This window comes from Schistocerca cancellata, chromosome 4 (assembly GCF_023864275.1).
Source record: "Schistocerca cancellata isolate TAMUIC-IGC-003103 chromosome 4, iqSchCanc2.1, whole genome shotgun sequence".
Taxonomy (NCBI): Eukaryota; Metazoa; Arthropoda; class Insecta; order Orthoptera; family Acrididae; genus Schistocerca; species Schistocerca cancellata.
The window spans coordinates 394,819,292-394,847,184 of NC_064629.1; the positions used below are offsets into that span (position 1 = coordinate 394,819,292).

The 27,893-nt window shown below is 43.4% G+C and overlaps 1 protein-coding gene across 1 annotated transcript in view; it reads right to left on the reverse strand.

The window, feature by feature from the left end:
• Positions 1–25,420, reverse strand: part of LOC126184220 (adenosine receptor A1-like) — a 56,671-nt gene extending 31,251 nt beyond the window's left edge. Inside the window, exons 1-2 of the mRNA XM_049926587.1 lie at positions 25,098–25,420; positions 1,391–1,591 (exon numbers count right to left, since the gene is read on the reverse strand). Of these exons, the coding sequence (XP_049782544.1) occupies positions 1,391–1,591; positions 25,098–25,420 (524 nt within the window). The remainder of the gene's footprint in view (positions 1–1,390; positions 1,592–25,097) is intronic.
• Positions 25,421–27,893: the final 2,473 nt, after the last annotated feature.

Below are 27,893 nucleotides of genomic sequence, written 5' to 3' on the forward strand. Positions count from 1 at the left end.
GAATGTATGAAGCAAGTATAGGTCGCACAAAAGAACAAGTCCGATTTTACTGGGGGTCTGGAAAGGGGGGGAGGGTGTGAATGGAATAACGAGATTTCCGATGCGAAGAAATAGCAATAACAAGAAAGTTGCGTTAAAAAACAATTTTCAACGCAAGTAGTGTGCTATTTCTCCACATCGGAAATCTTAAAACACAGTTTCTGGAAATAGTGAACAAAAATCATAATGGCGAGATTGGTCTTTGTGGTAGGTGGGGACGTGTGAGGTGAAATGGTGACGTAATCGACGCTCGGCGGTACGGACGGAAACTGCAACGTTTAGCTTCACCACGCAGCTTTGAAACTGCAACTGGCAGATCGCTGGCGTTGGCAGAAATGAAAAGATACTTATATACAGTTATCATTGTTAGCAAAGTGGCTATCTCCAGTCGTGAACGCGCATCGTTTTCCTTTCAGTTCTTGCACTAAGGGGGACATGCAGGATGCTAGCTTGTTGATGCACAGGATATCTTATAATAAAATACCTCAGTATAAAGCTCTGAAACTAGCACTATATTTACAATGTGCTGCCGATATTATTTTAGGCCGGTAGGTCGCTTTTTTCCCGCGACACATAGATTCCTTTTTCGATATATCGAGAGGCAATAATGATGTCTTTAAGTAAAGACACATCGAACTACCGATATTTTTAAAAAATCAACAGACCTAGACGAAACCTTGTGACGGCTCATTACGTACTTATCTAGCAGGGCACTAAGGGGTCTCACCCCGTTCTGTCCATATCTCGTGGAACAGTCACCACGAACAGTGTCATATCCCACTGCAGAGAAATATCAAGAATGTTTGTAATTTAGCGTCCCGTTGACCTTCAGACCATTGGAGACTGATTATTAGGTTAATTGCAGAGTGACGGTGAAGGAAACAAGTCTTTGTCTCTTTGAATAATTTATTTCACTGTTTGCTTCAAATGACATCTGTATAATATAGAAAATGTAAATCAAGTCGGCTGATGGGGGTTCAGATAACAGTTCCACCCGGATACGAGTCTAGTGTTGTCAGTACATAGATCAAGGTATATACCACTTTTGATTTCCTAATAGGCAAGGAAAATTTATTTTGTAAACGCCATTCGGCTATGCTACCTTCTGGTCAGCTATCAGAACGATACTGTAATTAAATAATCCTGGTTACAGAGGCAATTCAGGAATAAATTTTCACCAGTAATTGAATATTGTCCTTTCGTTTCACAGCATGTAGGAGGATATAACAACGGTATTTCATATTGTAATCAGGTAGTTCTAATGATGATAAATTATTCGCTCGACTCTGGATGAAAAATACTCGAGCTTTAAGAACTGTAGTACAGAATGTGTTTAGATAGGCAGACTAACCTGTGAATCCGGTAATGCACCAGTGCCACGACCACGATGATGCCGCCGTGGGTTGCGATCCCGGCTGCTATCATGTAACCCAGAGGAACGATTTTGTCCAGTTCGCATTCAGCTCCAGGCTCCCATTTATTCCACGCAAAGAGTGATAGATTTATCATTATGGAGGCCAGCCATACAGTTGCGATTATGACAGCCCATCGCCTGTAAAACAATGGATTTGGTTATTGAGTTGAAGATTATTATTATTCATATAGGAAGTATTGTATGACAATTGTCAAGAAATACAGTGAATTCATCCAAATGTCATGACCACCCCAGAAGCATCGTAACATATATTGGTCGCATATTTCGTCATACGATCTGTTTCTTGAGAAACCTGTTCTCCTGCTATCTGATTTATACCGATCGTAACTTCGTTAGATTTTCCTTATGCTGTTACTCTGGCAGTCTGTCCTGGCATTGACACGGTTTCCCACTCATGCGAACCTGGCGTGTTAATTTAAAGTGTCCGCCCCCACAGCTGAGTGACCGGTAGCTCAGGGTGTTCGGTTAGAGGGTTAGCTGCCCTCTGTAATAAAACAACTGAACTAACCGATCAACGATGAGCGGGTCTCTTACGACGTCCGCCCCGAGCAGATGCAACGAACGAAAGCGACCAAAATGAGAGTTTTATGCCGGCACGGTAGCTCAGCGTGTTGAGTCAGAGGGTTAGCTACCCTCTGTAACAAAAAACTGAGAGAATGGATCAACGTAGAACCTAAACGAGTGTCATCGGAAGTCCGCCCCGAACAAATTCAACTAAAAATATAGATCAAAAATGAGATTTAGAAAAATAGTGGGCAGCGTGACAGATTGCCGTCCTACGGGCCCAGGTTCGATTCCCGGCTGGGTCGGCGATTTTCTCCGCTCAGGGACTGGGTGTTGTGCTGTCTTCATCATTTCATCCCCATCCGGCGCGCAAGTCGCCCAATGTGGTGTCGAATATAATAAGACCTGAACCAAGGCGGCCGGACCTGCCAGCAACGGGCCTCCCTGCCAATGACGCCAAACGCTCATTTCCATTTTTCCATTTAAAGTAACCTGTTTCAGAGTACCGACTGCGTACCGTACTGAGTAGCACTGTCAGTAATTTTCAATTTATTGCGGGGCCTCTGTTTTCACTAACTGACTGAAGTGGAATGCATTTGATTTTACAAATACTTTTAAGTTTTATTACTCGCTTTTTATACTCTGAGTAAGGTCTTACTCTGTACTGAATTTCTTTATATGGCTATAAGACTAAAACGTGATATAATTTACTTGCATCTGGTGACACAGTGACTGCAGAACTCGACTTTTTCCTGTTTTATCGGCATAAAGACTCGACTCATACTGGGTAATGACAGAATGAGAGAGCTGCACCAGGAAATGCCCTACCGGCAGAAACTTACACGCTGCAGACATGGACTGTGCGGCTGATCCCGACGGAGGTTCCAGTCCTCCCTCGGGCATAGGTGTGTGTGCTTGTCCTTAGGATAATGTAGGTTAAGTAGTGTGTAAACTTAGTCCCATAAGATTTCACACACATTTGAACATTTAGAAACTTACAACTGGCACCACAGTAAAATTTTACTTTAAGAGCATAAGTTGAAAATCATCTCAAGTTTCTGTCTTCATGCATGATCTTGTGAAATAGGATGAATTTTTTTAACTTTCTGTACGCTTAGGCAATACTATCAGTTTGTTTATTGTATTTTCCGTATTGACACATCATGCTGAAAATTTGTTTTACCGATTTAAGCTTTACTGAACTTAGCACGTGCGCAGAAAAGTGATTCACATCGTTCTCAGCACTATGATACTTAACTTCTGAGGTCATTAGTCCCCTAGAACTTAGAACTACTTAAGCCTAACTAACCTAAGGACATCACACACACCCATGCCCGAGGCAGGATTCGAACCTGCGACCGTAGCGGTCGCGTGGTTCCAGACTGTAGCGCCTAGAACCGTTCGGCCACCCCGGCCGGCTCGTCCGCAGAAGCCACACAGCATCTGACAAACACTGGGTAGACATTGGTGCAATAAATGGACAGTTACAGTAGGGTAAAGTAAGGTAGGATCTATTTTGCAGGGTACGAAATATATTATCTGACAGTTCTGTATGTAATGTGTAATTGGTGATGGACGAAACATCGATATGCGTTGTGTTATAACAAATGAAACATACGAAATTTGTTATGTGAATGGGTGCGGTTACATTAATTATTGTTGTTATTTAGATTATTGTTGATACTATTATTATTATAAACCGACCGGGAGACCTGGGAGTGTTATAGAGCGGCTTCCGGAACGGGGAGGTGCGGCTACCACTGATTGAATCCGGAGAGCGGATTTACGACGAGGGTCGGTGTGCCTGTCAGCCTCGATGTGGTTTCTAGGCTGTTTCCCACATCCTAGCAAGTGAATTACGGGCTGGTATCCAGATCACGCCACAGTTACACGATTCGTAAACATTTAGAGAACTCACACGAATAACACTACGTACAGAAAGTTTGGGTACACATATTCCGCCACGGATGGTAAGGGACTGACGAGACTAAGGGTATTCGGCCACTCCTTAAGTCAGCCATGGCAAATTCGTTAACTATCATGTCGACCCCGCACCGATTCGCAACAAAGGCACTACAAAAGGAAAGAAGGCTGTTGCTTGTACACATACTGCATGATTTGGTGGTTCTGGTGGCTTAACCGCTTCAACATCCACCAGTTAACGTAAGGCAGGAAGGTCGTTTGCCTCGTGTAAGCTTCGTTCTGTGTGTTTCATGTTTTTTTGAGGGGCAGGTTGGAGACCTGCCCGGTAAGACGATAAATCAGTTCGTCTGAAGAACCGATTAACATGGAAATGACGTTTGTCGAACATGCGGTTAAGTAGCTTTGTTTGGAACTGCTAAAGTGGAACACGGTGAGAGGCGGTGCAGAAGCAGCGAATGGAAAACAACTGCTGAGACTGACTTGGTCGTCTTAATGACTTCTGGGACCCGACGCTGGCGCAGAACGCTGTAGCTCGCGTAATGGGTTTCTCTGACGAGCATCCACGTAGCATTTCTGTGGTTTTGGGCTAACTTGCTGACGTGTTTATAGTGTCATCTTATGTAATGGAGTTTTCTACTCAAGATAAAACAAATTTCTCCCTAGCTGCTGGTAAATGTGTAGCGTTAGTAGGATGGCGATATTAAAGCAACCACAGAATAATTTAGAGCGCTCTGAACCCTTTGTTGCGTATCTTAGTGACTAAGTTATCATGTAAGACATAGAAGTTAAGTTGCTAAAGATAGAAAGATTTTTTTTACTGGTGCTTTCGGTTTTCTGGTAGCCACACTAAAAGTAAGCGTCAGCTGATAACTGCTCAGCGTGACGCACTTACACACATAGTGTACTGAAAATCGGAGCAGCACAGTCCCATTAAAATATTAATAAATTTACATACTCTTTCAAAGTCTTACGTCTTTCGGATTAAGTGGAAAAATCTGAATATTACTGCTCCTTTACTAATAATATAAGCACCGTTGAACTGTGTCCGAAGTTTCTTCTCAGTTGCTCTCGTTTGCGCGCAGTACTGCTAGTTCTCTCGACAGCAAAGGAAGTAATTTTTTATTTACTTAATTAGAAACTTATTAAGCAAGTACTCCAAAATTTTCATTTAGAATAATGGCCTCTGATAAGTTTCCTCTGAAACAGTGTATTCCAATATCTCTCACTACTGAATACCCTACAGCAAGTTTTGTTACTGATTATATCATTATAGCATTTGTGGAAGCACGTTGCAAATTTTACTCTCATGCTATATTTACGGTGGGTTATTTACACGTTTATGTATTTAATTCATCCCTTGTCGTGTCAAGTCGAATATATGGTTAGCCTCTCAGAGACGGACCAGTCTATCGATTTGAGTTGATGAAGGCAGTTTTGATGCTTCTTAGGAAGCATTTAAAACGTCGAAATTGCTACTTCTCGTTTATGAGCCAAGTAGGTGGGACAGAAACACTTAACTGCACAAGACACTGCCTGCTATGAATATGAAATAGGGTGGGACTAACCCATGAAAAGCGGTCACAGATGAATCATCGCTAAACACAGGCTGACGAAGGCACCATTAACTTACACGGAAGTGGCAACAGTCTTCATATAGTACGTCCATCTTAGCCAACGAAGTGACAATTATGTAATCATGCCAATGAAATGCTTGAGATCCACTCTTAAAACAAGTCCTCGAGCCAATATTGTGACATAGGGTTAAGAGGATTGGCACATCACAAGAAGTCATCCCAATAAAAGCTACTTGCAGCATGAAAGTAAACGTATTAATTAATTTCATACAGTAATCGAGGAAAAATTTTATTAAAATTATTTCACATAACATGCTATAAATCGAAATTATAGCATATAGTTCATTACCACAACACTCCCACAAATTTACTCCAATACACGTTCTCATATATTTGCTCCAATATCTAGTCATGGATTCAGTAATTAAAAAAACTGGTAATGACATTCTAGAGAGATCCAAAGTGTAAGTCTCATCAACTATTCAATATTTATATGGTGTTATTAGTGACAGTAATTAATTTTAATGTAACAGTTTCAGTAGTTAACTAATAGTAATTCAAATATCAATGTTATGTTTAGTAATATCTTTGAACTTTACCAATGACTCACGTGGAACACAATATCTGTCATTCCTAACATACAAATTGCAAATGTGCGCATTGCATTACATCTAAGGAGTTTCAACAGATGAGCTAAGTGTACTGCAGCGTTCTTAAGTCATCAGTGATAGCGGGACGTTATGTGAGAGAACATCTTCCTTATGTTGACTAGAACGAAAGTCACAATTTTCATGACTCCTAATGGTGGGGCTAGTCTTCTGGTGTACTTTCTTTGCCACGAAACTTAATCGTGTTGGGGCAGATACGGACTGTTCGAATTGCGAGTCTCAAAACAACCAAAGCAGACGTTGAATAAAACGATTCGACATTAGATTTAAAAAAAGAAATACTCTGCAGTATAAGGAAAGTAGAGTATGAAGAGGAGATCTTCTTAACTGAAATGTGCTCAAGTTTCCCTTTATTAATGTAAGGAGAAATATCATTAGATTAGAGGGTAACAAATCAATTTTTGTTTCACTAGCTGTTCTTGCCTGCTGTCTATCACTGTATTTAGTACTACTTTGTAACGCTAATTAATTATATTTAGTAATCAGCTACTGGGAATGGAATGAAATTTTGTCTGAACTGCAAAGGCATTCTATGACAGTAAAAATCAACGTCGATTCTTCTAATTGCACTAACTGCCCTATGTACAAACAATTTAACGAAGTAACTTACATAACCGAGAGCCTACTTATAATAAATTTCCACAATGGATTCCTACTTTTAACGAAGACTAGCTGAGTGCCTGGCGTTGCCCAGGTATGTATTTATTTCTGTCATCTATTAGTCCTTCTTCTCCATCCTCATCACTATGTCCATCTCTTCATCCCCCTCTCTCTGCACACTTCTTCCACCCTCCACACTCTATCTCTTCCTGCCCCTCTCTCTGTACATCTGCACCTCCCCCCCCCCTCTCTCTCTCTCTCTCTCTCTCTCTCTCTGCGCGCCCACGGCGTCAATCTCCTACTCATCCCTTTCAGTGCATCTCCTACTTCACTCCCTCTGTCTGTTCATCTCCTCATCTCCCCTTCTCTCTCCAAGCCGTCACCTCCGCTCAATAGGGCGTTGCTGGTTCTTGTCCACAAAATATTCCTTTCTAGATAGTAAACAATACCTGTACCAAGTATGCCTAAAATCTATCCAGGGGTTTAGGAGCAGCATTTATCCACTGCTTTGCTTGTGTACGCACATATCCAATGTACTTCACATATATTTAACATATTTCACACGTATTTGTACACATATTTCACCTGTATCTCAAGCGAATTTCACCTTGCAGTTTCGTTTCCACACAGTTCAATGTTTATGACGTCATATCTTGTGAACTACACTACTGTCCAGAATTAACGTAGCAAGCGGAAATTTTGCAACGTTGCGTTTATTTTGCCACGAAACGGTATAAACAGGTGATAATAAAGTAGAAACAACGAAAAGAATTCATAAAGGTCCGAGAATTATTATCGGTTATTGAAAGTTATAATGCACAGATAATATTGCGAATAGAAAGCTGGTTGAAGTCAGACGTCAGTGACAAAGAAATCCTAAGTTCAGACTGGAATGTTTATCGTAAGGATAGGTTAGCTGCCAGTGGTTGCGGCATGTTTATTGCAGTAAAAAATTCGATAAAAATCTAGCGAGGTTATCACGGATTCCGAATGTGAATTAATCTGGGTGAAATTGAGTATTAAAGAACGGTCAAAAATGGTGATCGGATACCTTTATAGACCACCTGGGTCAGGATCTGTAGTTGTAAAACGCTTCAGACAGAGCTTGCAGGACATCATTAGCACTTTTCCTGATCATGCCGTTGTAATAGGGAGTGACTTCAACTTGCCAGGTATAGATTGGGAGTGTTATGCCATCAAAACTGGTGCCAGAGACAGGGAATCGTGTGGCATTGTTCTGGTGTCTTGTTCGAAAATTACCTTGAGCAGATATTTACAGAACCAACTCGTGAGGGTAACGTCTTAGACCTCCTGGGAAAAAAAAAACAGACCTGAACTTGTCGAATCAGTTAACGTAGAGGAAGGTATCAGTGATCACAAGGCTGTGGCAGCATCTATAACGACGGGTCCTTCAAGGAATGTTAAGAAAGTGAGGAAGATATATTTGCTCAGCAAGGGTGACAGGATAAAAATTTCAGAATACATCAGAAGTCAGCATCAAATATTCGGCGATGAGGACTAAGATGTGGAGAACTAATGGAAAAAAATTCAAAGGCCTCGTTCGATATGCCCTAGACAAGTATGTTCCGAGTAAGGTTTTAAGGGATGCGAAAGATCCACCATGGTTTAATATCCGTGTTAGAAAAGCGCTACGTAAACAAAGAACTCTTCATCTCAGATTTAAGTAAAAATCTAGCTGACAAACAAAATCTGAACGAAGAGAAAATGAGCGTAAGGAGAGCAATGAGAGCAGCGTTCAATGAATTTGAAAGTAAGACGTTGTAAACCGATCTGAGTAAATCCCCTAGAAGATTTTGGTCGTACGTAAAATCAGTAAGTGGGTCAAAATCATGTATTCATTATCTCAGCGACCACACCGGCACCGAAACGGAAGATAACAGAGAGACGGCCGAAATGCTGAATTCGGTCTTCCGAAGTTGTTTCACCGTCGATGATCGTAACACTGTCCCTCCTTTCAATCGTCGTGCGAACGTCGAAATGGCAGATACTGAGATAACCGAACGCCGAACAGAAAAGCAGCTACAATCGCTTAGTAGTGGAAAGGATTAAGGACCAGATGAGATACCTCTAAGATTCTATAAGGATTATCCGAAAGAAGTTGTTCCCCTTCTAGCAGTAATTTATCGTAGATCGCTTGAGCAAAGAAAAATACCTAATGACTGGAAAAAAGCGCACGACATTCCCGTTTTTAAGAAAGGCTGTAAGACAGATCCACACAATTATAGACCTATATCGTCGACGGCTATCTGTTGTAGAATTATGGAACATGTTCTACGTTCAAGTATTATGACGTTCTTGGAAAATGAACAGCTCCTTTAGAAAAATCAATATGGATTCCGCAAACAGAGATCCTGCGACACTCAGCTCGCTCTGCTCCTCCATGAGATCCACAGCGCAGAGGACAACGACACTAAGGTTGATGCCGTGTTCCTTGATTTCAGTAAGGCTTTTGACACCGTCCCGCATTACCGTTTAATGAAAAAAATACGAGCTTAAGGAGAGCAGATCTGCCATTGGATTCAAGACTATCTTGCAGATAGAACTCAACAAACCGCTCTTAACGGAACTAGATCGACAGATGTAAAGGTAATATCCGGAGTTCCACAGGGAAGTGTGATAGGACCATTGCTGTTTACAGTATATATAAATGATCTAGTAGAAAGCGTCGGATGCTCTTTAAGGCTATTCGCAGATGATGCATGCAGTTGTTTGTACCAAATTATCAAAGGCAGGAGATAGTAAGAATTTGCAGAACGACCTGCAGAGAGTTGATGAATGGTGGAGACTCTGGTAGTTGACCCCGAACGTAAATAAATGTAACATTTTGAGCATACGTAGGAAAACAAATCCACTACTGTACAGCTACACTATTGACGACAAACAGCTGGAGACAGTATTTGTCGTAAAATATCTTGGCGTAATTATCCAGAGCGACCTTATGTGGAATGACCATATAAAACACATAGCGGGAAAAGCAGACACCAGACACAGATTCATTGGAAGAATCTTAAGGAAATGCAAATCATCCGCGAAAGAAGTGGCTTATTAGGAGCTCGTTCGCCCGATTCTTGAGTATTGTTCATGTATCTGGGATCCCTATGAGGTAGGACTGATAGAGGAGATATAGAAGATCCAACGATGAGCGGAGCGTTTCGTCACGGGATCGTTTAGCTGGCGAGAGCGTTACGGAGATACTAAACAAACTCCACTGGCAGACGTTAGAAGAGAGACGTTGTGCATCACGGAGAGATTTACCATTGAAATTTCGAGACAGCACTTTTCAGGAGGAGCCAGACAACATATTACTTGCCCACACATACATCTCGCGTATTGACTACGAGGAGAAAATTCGGGAAATTAGAGCCAATACAGAGACTTACCGACAATCTTTCTTCCCACGCACTACTCGCGAGTGGAACAGGGTTGGAGGGATCAAATCCGCCACACACCATTAGGTGGCTTGCAGAGAATGATGTAGATGCAGATGTAGAACATATATAGCTCCTACATGTTTAACGGTAAACGAAAATTTTCTCGTTTTTTCCCACTTAACGGATTTGCGCAAAAATTCTGACAAGTGATGAATGTACTCAGTATAGGGTGTGACTACCTCTGAAAGCAATACACGTACGACATCGACCGAGCATGCTATGAATGATGTCATCAGTCTCATGTTTAGGCAATAACGCCCATTCCTCCTGCACAGCTGCTTGCAAGTTTTAGAGAGTGGTTGGTAGATGCTGACGTGATGCAACCTGTCTCCCTAGTGCATCCCAGACATGCTCTATGGGAATCAAACCGGGAGACGCCATGCTTGCAGCATTTTCCGTTTCCAGGGAAACATCAACCACCCGTTCTCTATGAGGTCGAGTGTTATCGTCGATCAATACGAAGTCTGGGTCCACACCACCTCGCAACAACGGCTCATAGGATCCCAAAATCTTAAACCTTGCCGACACATCCCTACAATTTCAAGAAGTAGTGTTCGAGAGGTCCACATAATTCCTGCCCTCATCATAAGGGATCCTCCTCGATATCGGTCTGTTTCCACAGTTTTTGGGTCCTGAAATCGTTTTCCACATTCCTTCCGGATACGAATGCTTGGAGAATCTGTGGTGTCACCGCCAGACGCCACACTTGCTAGGTGGTAGCTTTAAATCGGCCGTGGTCCATTAGTACATGTCGGACCCGCGTGTCGCCACTGTCAGTAATTGCAGACCGAGCGCCACCACACGGCAGGTCTAGAGAGACGTACGAGCACTCGTCCCCAGTTGTACGACGACTTTGCTAGCGACTACACTGACGAAGACTTTCTCTCATTTGCCGAGAGATAGTTAGAATAGCCTTCAGCTAAGTCCATGGCTACGACCTAGCAAGGCGCCATTAACCATTTCTATAGAGAGTCTCACTTGTATCATCAAGAATGCTGTATACAAATGATGGATGAAAGTTAAGTATAACCGCAGCTACGTACTTTTCTTTATAGCATTCATAACGTATCCTGTTCCAGACTTCACGCCAGTCGGCGTGAGTTGACGCGTGCCCTTTCGGTTTCCTCGCCTTGTGTCTAGACTGTCTTGTCTAGACACAACAGAATCACTCTCCAGACCCAATCGGGACTCATCTCTGAAAAAAGAACATTGACCCACTATTCGACGTGGTATGTTGACGACTCCTCTCTAGACGTTTCCTTCTACGAAAACGCATCAGAGGTACACATGCAGCAGTTTTCCAACAATAAAGACCACTCTACCGAAGCCTTCTGTCACCGTTTATCTCGATACAACACATACAGCGGACCCTGCGAGGTCAGGTGCCAGTTTCCGTGCAGTACTAAGGGGGTACCGTCGTGTATTTACAGCCAAATAACCCTCCTCTCTTTTGGATATCATACTTGGTCGGTCCTGCCGTGATCTTCGGATCTTCGGGATGCTGTTTCGGTCTCTATAAATTATCGCCATATCTGGGAAATAACAGAACGATTCACTTGAAGCCATCGGGCCACATCGGTTTGCGACTGTCCTTCTTCCATTTTTGACGGCCGGAGTGGCCGAGCCGTTCTAGGCGCTACAGTCTCGAACCGCGTGACCGCTACAGTCGCAGGTTCGAATCCTGCCTCGGGCATGGATGTGTGTGCTGTTCTTAGGTTAGTTAGGTTTAAGTAGTTCTACGTTCTAGTGGACTGATGACCTCAGAAGTTAAGACCCATAGTGGTCAGAGCCATTTCTTCCTTTCTTCTCATGACCCTCCACAGCAGAGACTCTGGTAGGCGTGTCCCTTGTGCCATACTTTGACTGTGTACACAGCTATTGTGGATGTAGGACTAAATGGCAAACACTGCCCCGTTTGATAGGTGCCCTAGTGTCATAGTTAGCGTGGTTGTCCATTGACCGGAATGCCACCTTCCGCGCGAAACACCATCGTACGGACGTCTGTTGACAGTGTGTATGATCATGCCGTGAATTAGGCACAAGACGGTGAAATAGATGTTCACTGCTTTAATGTTGGACACCGGTGCATGTTTCATACAGCCATATAATTTAGCAGGTACATCTAGTGGTATACTTGAATAGTGTCTACCAAATGCGTTTTGTGTAGAGTTAGTAATAAAGATGTTATAAACTGAAAAGTCATGCAAAATGCTGCAGTTTGTCACGCATATCACTATTTGACATCATATCTCGTGATATATGTGTCATAAAATGACATACTTTTGTAGGAACATTCAGCGAAACATGTGGATACTGTCTGCGAAATTTGTTGCGAATAGAAACAGTAATAAAGACGTAATAAATTAAAACGTCATAAATGAAGTGGCAGTTTTTCATGCATCACAGTTTTTATGACGCCATATCTCCTGGACCATGTATCGTATAGCGATATATTTTTCAGGTACATATAGTGGTGTATGTTAATGCCGTCTGTAAAATGCGTTACAAATAGATTTAACAGTAAAGAAGTAATATAAGTTTTTGCCTGATGCGACAGTTCTATTGCATGGACGGGGAAAATGTAGTAAGCTATAAATTTTTATTCTTTCACCGTTTTGTGAGGTGTGTCAGCGAGAAAAAAGGTCGTATAGGATGGACATTTTGTGTAAAAATGGTTCCAAATTACTGTGTGCTCTCATTGTCAAATACTGAACGAATGAAGTCTGCCTATATTGCGCGGCATGAGCAACGCTACTCTTTCAGCCCCAGCGCCACTCTTTTGCGAGTTAGATGGTTCTTCACCCACAGTGGTTCTTTCCGGACAAAGAGTGAAAGGTGTACCAAGTTTGGCAGAAATCGACCAATTGGAGGAGATGGTGAACATACATACATACACGGAGGTGAAAAAAGTCATGGAACGTGTTGGACCTCCATTTGTCTTCCATAGTGCAGTAACTCTACGTGGCATGGAGTTAACGAGTCGCTGGAAGTCCCCTGCAGAAATATTGAGCCATGCTGAATTTTTAGCCATCCATAATTTCGAAGGTTTTGCCTGAGCCGGATTTTATGCACGAAATGACTTCTCGATTATGTCCCATCAGTGTTCGATGGGATTGATGTCGGGCCAAAGCACTAACCAATTAATACGCTTGAATTGTCCAGAGTGTTCTTTAAACAAATCGTGAACAACTGCGGCCGGCTAACATGGCGCATTGTCATCCACAAAAATTCCATCGTTCTCTGAGTACATGCAGCCCATGAATGGACGCAAATTGTCTCCAAGAAGCCGAACACAACCATTTCCTTTCAATCATTGGTTTAGATGAACTAGAGGACGAAGTTCATCACATGCAAACACAACCCACCCATTATGACGTCACCATCAGCTTACAGAGTGCCTTGTTGGCAACTTCGGTCAACGGCTTCGTGACGTCTACGGCACACTCAAAACCTACTATTTGCTATTACCAACTGAAATCGGAACTCAGATGAACAAGTCACGGTGTTCCAGTAGTCTAGAGCGCAACCGATACCGCCACGAGCCCAGGAGAAGTGCTGCAGGCGATGTCGTGCGGTTACCAAAGGCACCCGCGTCAATCATCTGCTGCCATAGGCCATTAGAACCAAATTTCGCAACACTATCCTAACGGATACGTTTGTCGTACAACCCACACTGATTCCTGAGATTATTTCACGCAGTGTTGCTCGTCTGTTAGCACTGACAGCACTACCTAAAAGCTGCTGCTCTCGGTGGTTAAGCGAAGGCCACTGCGTTGTCTGTGGTGAGAGGTGATGCCTTCCATTAGGTATTGTCGTCACGCTCTTGACACTGAGGATCTCAGAATACTAAATACCATAACGATTTCCGAAATGGATTGCCTCATGCGTCTAGCTCAAACTACTATTTCGCGTTGAAAATCTGTTAATTCCTGTCGTGTGGCAGTAATCACGTTGGAATTGTTTTCACATGAATCACCTGAATACAAATGACACCTCCGCCAATGTACTGCCCTTTTATACCCTGTAGACGCGATAATACCGTCATCTGTATATATGTTATCGCTAGCCCATGACTTTTGTTCATCTCAGGAAAGAAGGAAGAAAAATTGACTTTTATGTCCCGTCGACATCGAGGTCAGTAGAGACGGAGCACAATCTCGGATTACGTCAAGGATAGGGAACTAAATCGGCCGTGTCCTTTGAAAGGAAACATCACGGCATCTGCCTAGAGCGATTTAGGGAAATCACGGGAGAGTATAATCTGGATGGCCAGACGCAGGTTTGAACCGTCGTCCTCACGAATGCGAGTCCACTGAGCTAACCACTGCGCCACCTCTCACGGTTTGTCACCTCAGTTTTCAGTTCATAAATACAGACAGACATACATATATAATTGTCTGCATATACTTGCGTACATCCACTTTTATAATATATACTTATTAAACGAGAAAGATGAAAACTTTTATGTAGAAGACATAGATAGGTATGTGTTGATGGGTGTAAACAAAAACACATGTGTAGGTGGTATTCGCTGTGTGGTCCGTGCTCCGAAGCGAGAAAGGAAAAAAGAATCTAACCTACCTTCCTATCTTCTGCAGTCTCGAATCAGCACTTTAACGTTATTTGTGTTATTCGTCGAGTAGCTCTGAAACTGCACTTTCCACGCCTGTCGATGACTTCCTGATGGCGGATGTGCTCCTTTCTTTCTGTGACACGATAGCCTTCATGAACCCACATCACTGTTCTACCAAGAACGAGGCATTGTACTTTATCTTTCATCGAGATCTAGTTCAAAAATGTTCAAATGTGTGTGAAATCTTATGGGACTTAACTGCTAAGGTCATCAGTCCCTAAGCTTACACACTACTTAACCTAAATTATCCTAAGGACAAACACACACACCCATGCCCGACGGAGGGTTCTAATCTCCGCCGGAATCTGCAGCACAGTCCATGACTGCAGCGTCCTAGACCGCTCGGCTAATACCGCGCGGCGAGATCTAGTAATACAAACATAAATACACAAATCAGAAAAGGATTTACATTACCTCGGTTCCGAGAATTCCGGAACGTGTACTGAAAATTGGAATAGAGATCAAAACAAGCATCATTTTCGACTTTTTTATTGTTCATGAAAATCACACACCGCATTTTGTACTACCATAAAGCGAGACCTTCAGAGGTGATGGTCCAGATTGCTGTACACACCGGAATCCCTAATACCCAGTAGCACGACCTCTTCGATTGATGCATACCTGTATTCGTCGTGGCATATATCTACAGGTTCATCAAGGCACTGTTGCTCCAGATTGTCCCACTCTTCACCGGTGATTCGGCGTAGATGTTTCAGAATGGTTGATAGGTCCTGTAGTCCATAAACAGCCCTTCTAAATCTATCCCAGGCATGTTCGATAGTGATCATGCCTGAAGAACATGCTGGCCACTCTAGTCGAGTGATGTCAGTATTCTGAAGGAAGTCATTCACAAGATGTGCAAGATGGGGCGAGAATTGTCATCCATGATTACGAATGCCTCGCCAGTATGCTGCCGATATGGTTGCCCTATCGGTCGATGGATGGCATTCACATATAGTACAGCTGTTAAGGCACCTACCATGATCACCAGCGGCGTACGTCGGACACACATAATGCCACCCCAAAACTACAGGAAACCTCAACCTTGTTGCACTCGCTGGACAGTGTATCTAAGGCGTTCAGTCTGACCGGGTATCCTCCAAACTCGTATTCGACGATTGTCTGGTTGAAAGCTTATGCGACTCTCATTGGTCAAGAGAACGTGATGCCAATTCTGAGCGGTCCATTCGGCATGTTGTTGGGCCCATCTGTACCATGCTGCACGTCCTCGTGGTTGCAAAGATAGACTTCGCCATGGAAGTCGGGTGTGAAGTTGCGCATCATGCAGCCTATTGCGCACAGTTTGAGTCGTAACACGACGTCCTGTTGCTGCATTAAATGCGTTATTCAACACGATAGTTTAGCTGCCAGGGTTCCTCCGAGCTATAATCCGTAGGTAGCGGTCATCCACTGCAGTAGTAGCCCTTGGGTGGCCTGAGCGAGGCATGTCATAGACAGTTGCTGTATCTCTGTATCCCCTCCAGGTCCGAACAACATCGCTTTGGTTAACTCCGAGACGTCCGGACACTCCCGTGTTGAGAGCCCTCCTGGCACCAAGTAACAATGCTGACGCGATCGAACAGCGATAGTGACCGTCTAGGCATGGTTGAACTTCAGACAACACGAGCCGCTTTACTGGTGGAATGACTGGAACTGATCGGCTGTCGAACCTCTTACGTCTAATAGGTGCTGCTCATGCATGGTTGTTTACATCTTTGCGTGAATTTAGCGACATCTCTGAACAGTCAAAGGGACTGTGTCTGTGATAAAATATCCACAGTCAACGTCTATCTTCAGGAGTTCGGGAAACCGGGGTGATGCAAAACTTTTTTTTGATGTGTGTATTATGTTATTCACTTGGCGGTGTGCTTTGTTTCACGAGAAAAACCAGAATGAGCCCGGCAGTCATCTAAAGTATTATAGGAAACCGCTTAAAATCACATCCAGACTAACACTCTTTAATCAGAGAGTAAATTTCTTCTGTTTTGTCTCATATGTCAGTCTAAATACAATTCGTGTTTTGCTATGGGGGAAGTTCCCCAGAATTGCCAGTTTTATTGACAGGGAATGTTTACGACTGTGCACATACTTCGTTCTGTAATTCGTAACTGAAGTGTCGTAGCCTGTCAGTAAGCTAGGCAGGTCATTGTCGCTGGCCATGTAGTGTCTTGAAACTTAGATCGAAGATGATTCGATATCCGAAAACACAGTGGCGAGGAAACAGTACATCATTTAACGTGTGCCCGAATCAGTGCCACGAACAATACCCAGAATCGTCTTACACAGCGCCACAGACGACAGCAGGGCTCCAAAATCAACATCTGGGTTCAAAAAGTGAGTTAATAGCTAAAGTCGAGAGCTGACGTGATTATGGCTTCAGTAATCCAATACAGACTATTAAACCTGCATCAAAAGCCAGGTACAGGAGTAACGGCTATGTCCATGTGAGCAATATGAGCGACACCTAGGCCCTGCAGCTACTGTAGTTGGAACTACGGACCATACATACCACATCGTGGAACTTTACGAGTCCGTCTCTACAGGATGTCCCAGCAGAAATGGTCAGCATTCAGGGATATGACAGGAAATACCATTCTAAGAAAATAAGTCCAGTAAACATAGACTCTAAAAAGCATACCTTATGAGCTATGAGCACTTGTTCAGTGGAAGAGATGTATTTCACAGCAGCGATGATGAACACGTGGTCGCAGCTCTCAAGGTATGTATTTTAGAGCCCACGGTTACTAGACATTTTGCTTCGAATGATCGCTCCAGAAATATCCCTGAAGACTGATCATTTCTTTTTTTTTTTTCTTTATTGAATTTCAATTCCCCCCGAAGGGGGCGGGCTGGCAGCAGCTTAGTATGCCGCTCTTCAGCCTACAGATTTTGTGAGAAAGATCAAGAGAATAAATAATAAAAAACAGGCGATAAAATCGGAGACTTAAAGAGTAACATGGCGAAAAGAAATCGAGGAACTTAAAACAAACAACAGAGGGATGATGATGCTAATAAAATACATACGAAGCAGACAGGGAAAACAATAGACAGACAATTAAAAAACACGGCGACAGTCTGGATTCTGTTCGCAAAAGACATAAAATTCACACCTAGCGACAGCATGGTTTCTGTTCGCAACACGAGAAAGACAAACAACACTGAATAGTCACTGGAACACTGCACTAAAAAGTTGGCAAATTTGACATACCACAGTCGAGAGCAGGTGGGGGGAAACTGGACAGAAGATGGGAAAACAAAAAAGGGGGGAAAGGAGAGTAAAAGCGAAGGGGGGAACCGGGAAAGGAGCTGATGGAGGATGAGGACCCATAAGAGAGGTGGGGGGCAGACGCGACAGGGAATGGGGTGGGCAGAGGAGGGGAATACAAAAGGACTTGGGGGGGAGAAGGGAGGTAGGGAGAGGTTTAGTGGGGAGAAAACAGGACGGAAGGGGGGGGGGGGGAAGAGGGAGCCCAGGGAAAGGACAGAGGGAAGGAGGGGGAGTGAGGATCAGAGTTGATAGGAAGGATAAATGGAGGGAGAGAGGGCATCGTCCGGGAGGGGGAGTTGACGGAAGCCACCTTGGGAAAGGAGATGGAGGGTGTAGAGAGGGATGGTAGGGGGGACACAACGGTGAAGACGTGGCAGGGGGCGGGGATGGGAGAGGAGAAGAGAAGCCAGGGGGTGAGGGGGTTCAAGACGGCGGGAGGTGTAGAGGATGCGGATATGTTCGAGGAATAGGAGCAGATGGGGAAAAGGAATGATCATTTCTCATGGGACACCCTTTATATACCTGGAGGCTGGAATAACTTGAATTATATTTACAAACAAGGCGGCAGCTCCACACGGAGCTAATGCGTGGTGTCTGTTCTTTCGGACACGTTCGAGAGAACAGACACTACATATTCATTTAATTTAATAGGCCTAGTTGGGCAATGGATCCACCTTCTTCTTTACGGATGTACAAATACGTCCTAACTCTTTTGGGAATCTCAGAGAGCGAACATTGAGAAAATGGACAGAGACTGCAGATCGGTGGCGCTCAGTGGGAATGTGAATCAGCAGTGAGACGTGCCGAGACAGTTCGCGCATTTGCGTTAACGCTGTGTCCGCAATCGTGCAGTGATTAACGCACCTGTCTAGTAAGCAGGAGGTCTTGGGTTCGAGTCCTGGTATAGTACACACTTCCACTCAACGCCTCTGTTTCTGCGTAATGTCCCGATTCAGTTGACAGTAATTCTCTCCCTTTCCTTTCCTTTGTTCCCCTCTCCACCTCGAATTTGTATACAGGAATATTTCTTTAAATACAGATACACCTCTTGTACATCAGTTCGTACCTGCTGTAATTAAACATTAAGTCATCTGATCACTATACAGACTATCTTAAGTGTGAATATTTGATAGAGAATTTCACAGTTCATGCTGAATTCCAAAGCCAGCACAGCTGGTTGAGGAAATATGTAAAACTGACAGCTCAATAATAGAGTGAAAGTTTACATGTAGACGAATTATCAGGTGCAACCTGAGATAAATGAGGTGTCGGTCTTGTATGTATCAACATTACTATAAAGCAAAGGAAAAGTTTTTACGAGACTGCACTGAGTGTCAATCGTTAGAAATTCCCAAATCACATTTCGGCCAAAAATGGTAGAAACAGATCCATCCCAAATTCATCTAAATCCACAGCTATACCCTGCCAGCCACCTTATAGTGTGTGACGGGTAATATCTTGGGTATCACTATTACTTTGCCATTTCCTCTTCCCGTCGCAAATGGTATGTGGGAATAACTACTGATGATAAACATTCGTGTAACATCGGAAATCTCTGCTTTTACCTTCATAATATTTCGTGTGATATCTGTAGGAAGTAACTACAAAAAAAAAAAAAAAATGTCTCAAATGGCTCTGAGAACTATGGGACTGAACATCTGAGGTCATCAGTTCCCTAGAACTTAGAACTACTTAAACCTAACGAACCTAGGACATCACACACATCCATGCCCGAGGCAGGATTCGAACCTGCGACCGTAGTGGTCGCGCGGTTCCAGACTGAAGCGCCTAGAGCCGCTCGGCCACAACGGCCGGCTGAAGAAGCTATACATTGATTGATTGTTGTGGGAGAATACGTTCTCGGAATTGAAACAATAAACCAAATCGTGATACACAATGTCTCTCTGGAACTATATGCCAATGGAATTGGATCCCTCTGACGATTACGTCCTTACTAAACAAACCCATGTCGAACCACACTGCTCTTCTTTGACTCTTCCTTGTCTCGTCTATCAATCCTACCTGGTAAAGACTCAAGCATGAGGAGCAATACTCAAACATCAATTAAATGAGGGTTTTGTAAGATACCTCAGTAGTTGGTGGACTACACTTTACTTCCTGATCTTTCAAGTGAATATTAGTGTAGCACCTTTCTTTCCTACGATTAGTTATGTGTGTTTGGCACCTATCTTATCAACGATTAGATTAATATTTAGATTTATTTGGTCGCTCCAGAAGTCTCTAATGACCACTTCATCGAAAGGACCTTAAAATCTTATCTTCCCGTTCTCCTTTCCGGGAAGAGCTGTGATTTATAAGGCTGATTGCATAAATACCACACAGGCCGCCACCTGGAAGTAATCAGCCGCAAATTAGCCTCGTATCTGAGAAGTTCAGCCAGAAGCTATTAGGATTTCCACTCTACCCTTTCCTGTCCTGGTATGTTTTGCAATGAATGTTACCTATGGCCCAGTCGCACAGTGGCCGGGACCATGAAGGAAGGATACTGTCTAACGGAGGTAACTCGCTCATGCGGATGACGTGAAGGAAGCAGCAGGCAGACATGAGAAATGCAAGCAAGCACTGTTTGCAGCATGGATTTGTCAACCGACAGGACAAAACGAAAACACAAGCACAAGCTTATAAGTAACTAGTGATGCAGGGAACGTTTGGAAAACTACTTTTTTTTCCTTTTATGGAAGGAAGGTGTGCCGCGGATTGCATAACAACAGGTGAGCCTCCAGAAATAGGGATTTCAACGTGAGTGCAGCCTAACTGAGTGAAAAACAGCGGACCGTCTCCGTAAGTATGTTGACCACGTTCTGTAAATTCTACTCAGGGATTTGGGAGCAAAGAGATGCAAGTCCCCATTCGGTCATCAACACTTGTGTTTTTTAAGGATTCCCTAAATTATAAAGGCAAGTGCCGGGACAGTTCCTTCGATTCGAGTTTGTGCGCCATCTCAAATTATCTTATCATCGAGGGGCAATTAAATCCTGACCATCCATTTCACTTCCCGAAAAAGTCAATCGTTATGACCCCTGAAGCTGACGAACGGCCTATCGCTACTGTCGTACTATCTAGAGCTCTACAACTACTGAGTTTTACAGTTGTTGAAAATTATATTACACATCCAGATTTCTGTAAGTGTATACATAAGCAGTCAGTCAAGCTAAGGATCGTATTTGGAAACATAAAATTAACAACATGTCTTCTACAAATGCAGGCTGCATACATAAAAAGACAATGGGTTTACACTGACGAGCCAAAGAATTATGAACGCCATTCACTGCAAGATCGAATGCCATTGTGGGCATGTAACGCAGTACCGACAATATGTAGGTTGTAACGGTGTAAGGGCAGATAATTTTATATGTGGTACCTTAATATGTACTCACATCTGTGTTCTGGTTGATTTTTTCCTCTGCGTGCAACAATCTTCCCACAAGCACGCCACGAACCTTACGATCTGATTTTTTTCTGCGCGGTCGCAGTGCCTGTGAGTATAGTGTAACTGTTTTACGTCCACCCGTCCCCACTTCAACATCTGACCTGCTGCCCAGGAAAAAATATGCACTGATGGCATGCCCTTGATGGTACTAACCAATCTAAAAGTATATGACTTCTAATGCTCTAATTATTAGTCTGCAAATGACATAAATACTGATGTTATGCTGATCACTACACCGTCTTTTGTCACCAATAGAAATACATGCACTTATACCTATTGCCTATGTGTAAACAGAGCAGAGACGAATGAGAGATTTCTAGCTAAGTCATGGGTCACAAATGATGAAACACAGTGATATAAGTAACTTTGACAAAAGGCTGATTGCTATAGCCTACATCCTCGAAACGAGCATTTCGAAAAGGGTGAAAATGGTCTGCCGCTCGTGTGCTACTATCGTGTGCGTCTTTATAGAGTGGTTGAAGGATGCTGAAACTATGAGTAGACGAAAAGGAGTTAGACTTTCACGCCTCACAATAGAAACAGAGCTTGCTCAATCCTTAAAGCACAACAAGCGGCAGTTTATGACAAATCTGACGACAGAGTGCAATACTGGCGCAGGCTAAAGTGTTTCGGACTACACTGTTCAGTGTACATTGTTACATGTGGAGCTCCAAGGTAGACGACACCTACATGTTTCTATGTTGAGATGTGTGTGAATTGCTAAGGGACCAGAAAGCTGAGATCATCAGTCCCTAGACTTACACACTACTTAAACTCACACACACACGCCCGAGGGAGGACTCGAACCTCCGGCGGAGGGACCGCGCAATCCGTGGCATGGCGCGTCTAACCGCACGGCCACGTTCCGATGTTGATTCACCTACAAACGTCGATATCGATCCCAATAAGCGCCAGATGATCCAAAATGGACCTAAGATCAGTGTAAACTTGTCACCTGATCGGATAAATTAAGTTTCTAGTTACAACAGATCAATAGCCGTTCCAGGATACTCCATCGAGGCGAAGAGGTCTTCTAAACATGCACTGTGCTACAGACGCAGGCCGGTGGGGAGAGTCTTCTGCTGTGGTAGCAATCAAATGTATCGTGACAACTGTGGTCTACGTGAACATTACAGCAATCCACTTCAATCCCATCGTGCTTCATGTATTTCTCGATGACAGTAACATCTTCCAGCAGGATAAATATCAGTTTAACAAGGTCAGAACTGTGTTAATGAAGTATGTGGGGAGTGATAGTGAATTCGTGTTGATTCCTGGTCACGTAATTCATCTGACCATAACAGCATCGGAAACAACTGGATTGCTGTCGGGAGACATCTCTGTGCATACAAACTACCGGTCGGTAATTTACGGGAATTGCATGACCTGTGCACAGACGTCCGGTGAAACATACCTCCACAAAACTACCAAGGAGTTGTCGAATCTGCCGCCCGGGTAGCTGCACGTGTTAACGCGACCGCTTCCTGATCGTATCTACCCGGATTAAGAAGAGGTGTGTGTCTGCTGGCGCGCATCGTTGTGGTTTTTAGGCGGTTTCCTACGTCCCGCTAAGTGAATACAAAGCTGTTTACCATGTTACACCTTAGTTACATTCTATGCCTACATTTATAATACTTTCTCACACTTGTATGCAGAATTTATCCACAGAAAGACAGGTTACACTTGCTTGTCTGGCGGGCTGAGTAGGAGACTGATGGCCGTACCATTGTGGTCTGTTAAACACTTACTCAGTATCAACATCAGTTGTTGAATTCATGCCACGCAGAATGGCAGCTGTATTGCATTCCGAAGGTAGACACACACTCTGGTAAGAAAGTGGTCGTAGTTTTTCAATTAAAAACAATTAATGTTTTCATTAACGAGGCGTTTAGCTTTCATGAGGCATCTATGGGGATAGATTAGGAAATGAGACACTTAAAGTAGTAAAGAAGTTTTGCTATTTGGGGAGCAAAGTAACTGATGATGGTCGAAGTAGAGAGGATATAAAATGTAGACTGGCAATGACAAGGAAAGCGTTTCTGAAGAAGAAAAATTTGTTAATATCGAGTATAGATTTCAATGTCAGGAAGTCGTTTCTGAAAGTATTTGTCTGGAGTGTAGCCATGTATGGAAGTGAAACATGGACGATAAATAGTTTGGACAAGAAGATAATAGAAGCTTTCGAAATGTGGTGCTACAGAAGAATGCTGAAGATTTGATGGGTAGATCACATAACTAATGAGGAGGTGTTGAATAGAATTGGGGAGAAGAGGAGTTTGTGGCACAACTTGACCAGAAGAAAGGATCGGTTGGTAGGAAATGTTCTGAGGCATCAAGGGATCACCAATTTAGTATTGGAGGGCAGCGTGGAGGGTAAAAATCGTAGAGGGAGACCAAGAGATGACTACACTAAGCAGATTCAGAAGGATGTAGGCGGCAGTAGGTACTGGGAGATGAAGAAGCTTGCACAGGATAGAGTAGCATGGAGAGCTGCATCAAACCAGTCTCAGGACTGAAGACCACAACAACAACAACAAACTAAGCAAAAAGTAAGGTACTGTCCTGGCTTCACAGTTCTAAATGTGAGTAAGGAGCTGTTACTAATCCCAAAATTTTCCTTTTATAACGTATAAAAACAAAGAAATATCTCTGTGCTATACTGAAACACACATCGAATGAGATGAACACGCAGAGACCTTTTCCTTTTACAACGTCTTAGAAACCATAAAACGACTCTGCGCTATACTGAAGCACCAGTTGCATAAGACGAACTCGCTGAGACCTAGTCAAAAATAACTAATAAATCGTGTAAGCACTGGCTGAATTGCCGGAAGAGTTGGAAATCCTTAAACATATGTGTACGGTCGACGAATTGTTGCTGAATTATCAGCTCACTGGTAGGAACCAAGGCTATTAACACTCAATAATGTCAGTTTTTAAAGCTTCTACATAAATTTCGTTATGCTCTTTTAATGGGTTACATTTCGGTTTCACCTATTTTCTCATCAACCCTTCTCCCTGCCCCTGAATGTTTTATTCCTAGACAACATATTTTTATAGTCGGGTAGGGACCTGGTGTTTTAATAACTTTTTTTATCCCAAGTCATCGGGTTGACGTCCATGTTTGGTGGTTATGTTACAGTTTCATTTAGTTAGGGCTGATGTCACTTTTTTATCTACTTGGAATAATTTTAAAGTTCGTTAGGGGAGATTTTGTTCTGATTATTTGTAATCGCTTACTTTCATTTTAGCCAATCAACGATTGTTAGATCTTTTTTTGTAAGCATTGAATATGCTGACTGTTAGTTAACTACTTTGAGCCCGACCTATGTGCATCCTCAGCAGACATTGTATGCAACCTCATTCCGCTGTACTGCGAAATGCGTTGTTATTCAAAAATTAATTTCAACGAAGACTGTTTTGAATTCAGATATTCTGCATACGGTTGCTGTACTCTTAACTGGTCATGAAGTTTTGGCTGAACAGTGTTGATAATAGGTAAATAAAAATCACCGACTGAGTGCGTCGGGCTCTAGAGTTTTACACGTACCTGACGTTCATGATTTCCTTGTAGCGGAGTGCGTGCACAACTGCGATGTAGCGGTCGACAGCTATGGCCACGAGGCTGTAGGCCGAGGTCATGTGGGCGCTGCTGACGACCACGAAGCGTAACACGCACGTGTACTTGTAGCCACCGAGCCCCACCCGCGAGGCGCACACGTAGCGGTAGGACAGGTAGAAGACGGTGGCAGCGCCGACGAACGCGTCTGCTGCCGCGAGGTTGGCGGCGAAGCGCGCCGACAGGGAGACGCCGGCGAGGCGGCGGCGCTGGCGGACGATGGCCGCCACGATGGACGCGTTCGTCGCCAGCATGAGCAGCAGCGTGACGCCGTCCACGGCCGCGTGGACTGCCAGCAGCGGCAGCCCCCCGGGCACGGCGGGCAGGCCCTCGTGCAGGCACGACTGGTCCATGCCAGCTACGTCCTGGCCAGACAACAATACTGCGCATGTAGCGACCATCTTTCGACGTAATGAATATTGTGTCACATGAAAATTTTTACTGGGATGGGATTTCAACCCGAATCTTCAGCTTGCTGCAAGTAGTGGCTTTAAACATTAGTCTTTCTAAGCTCGCCCCCAGTTTTGAGGCAAACCTAGTAATTAACAAATGAAATAAGTCCCTTTAATACTGTAGGTCTGCAACCATGGTGGAGTTTTGCAAAGAAAACCGTCTAGATCACTTACTGAATTTTTTATTTATTATTGCGATAGCACCCACTGATACCACCCGACGTGCGTCAAAGCTGGCAATGGAATAGCAAGTTTACGTCAGACGCGGGACCTGGTGGACCCAATCGTGTGCGCCCATTGAGCCAAACCTACCGTGACGCTGGGCTATGAGCGGCAATATAGAATGGTTGGTAGGAGCCACTCATCAAACACAACACGCACGCGTAACATTTTCGCCATCTGATGCTATGCCGACGCCGTCTAATAGCGTCTCCAGCAGCATCTTTTGTGGTTTAGTTCATAGGGCCTCTTCCTTGTTGACATTGAGAACTAGTCTCTGTCTCTTCCTGTTCTATTTTTTAAAGAGATATACAATTAAATCCCATTTTGACTGTGTTAAAATGTTCGCTAATCATTACTGCTTCTGTCCAGTTTTCCTACGTCGACAGTTGCCTCCCCACTCACACATCTCCTTACAGTTGGGTATGAAGCTGTACACAACAATTACAACGTCTTGGTTACTGCTATTATCAGATAAAACATATAAGTCATAATCCAAAGTTCAGTTTCAGCAGCAACAAAACCTATGTCTAACCAGGCATAATTTTTACTGCTGTCAACATCGGAATTTGTTTACGAGTTCTAAGTCTTTTTCAAGTGACAGCTGTAGTCCAAACGTCATAATAAAACTAAAATAAGTACGATAAGCGAACCAAACGAATTTATTCGCAAATAACAGATTTACGTTGTCACTTGTGCTTATCCCATTACTTTCAAATACTAAAACCGTGCACTTCTCTTGAGTACATAGGAATACTAACCAGGGGGATCGGATCCGGTAGAGGGAAGTGCTTATCCTGCCATGGAGCTACAAACAACACTGATTACATTGCACGTTCGGCATCTATGAACGGTGTTCACTGATATCATTTCATGATTTTATCCTGGATAATATTCAATGAATTTAATTTAGTGGCAGAGTAAGCCACGGTCTTCCCCCAAATCGGTTTCCCAGTGGTGCTTTTCCCATGGTTGTAGTTCAAATGGTTCAAATGGCTCTGAGCACTATGGGACTTAACATCTGTGGTCATCAGTCCCCTAGAACTTAGAACTACTGAAACCTAACTAAGGTAAGGACATCACACACATCCATGCCCGAGGCAGGATTCGAACCTGCGACCGTAGCGGTCACGCGGTTCCAGACTGAAGCGCCTAGAACCGCACGGCCACACTGGCCGGCATGGTTGTAGTGACTCGAACTAATAGTAGAAAATGGAAATGGATATGAACGTATGAGTCAGGTTGAAAGACGTAAACAGAAAACTTACTGGTTCCGGAGGATAAGGGAATATAACTATAAACGAAAAGCGAGAGAGAGAGAGAGAGAGAGAGAGAGGGAGGGAGAATAAAGCAGTAAGAATGTAGGAATTTGAAAGAAGAGAAACACTGATGTTGCAGCTATGACAAACCTGGGTCGTTTACATTTTATCTAAGTTTTAACTCATTTTATCCTACAGATAGTTATCAACGAAACTCAGAGGTAGCATCACGTCAAAGGTAAAAATGAATATGCAAAAGGGACGTCAAGCACAAGAATCAAAACACAATCAAGTTTGTGTTCTTTTTCGATTAAGCTGAAAATCATAGAAGAATTTCAGTTGTTTTATATATCACTCAAAGAAGACTTTTATTTAAGCATCAGCATCTTCACTGATTTAATTTAAGAAAATGGGAAACCCAGGTTAGGTAAAGATTATAATTTGTCACGACACTCCGACGTTCACCATTTCTGAACTTTTTTTCTGATTTCACATCACTTCAGAGCATCTTCGATTCATTTTAATTAGCCGGCCGGAGTGGCCGTGCGGTTCTAGGGGCTACAGTCTGGAACCGAGCGACGGCTACGGTCACAGGTTCGAATCCTGCCTCGAGCCTGGATGTGTGTGATGTCCTTAGGTTAGTTTGGTTTAATTAGTTCTAAGCTCTAGGCCACTGATGACCTCAGAAGTTAAGTCGCATGGTGCTCAGAGCCAAGCCATTTTTAATTAATTTATTTATTTGGCATGATCAGAAAAGTGCCTTCAGACTCTCCTTTACATCAGACCAGGCTTCTACA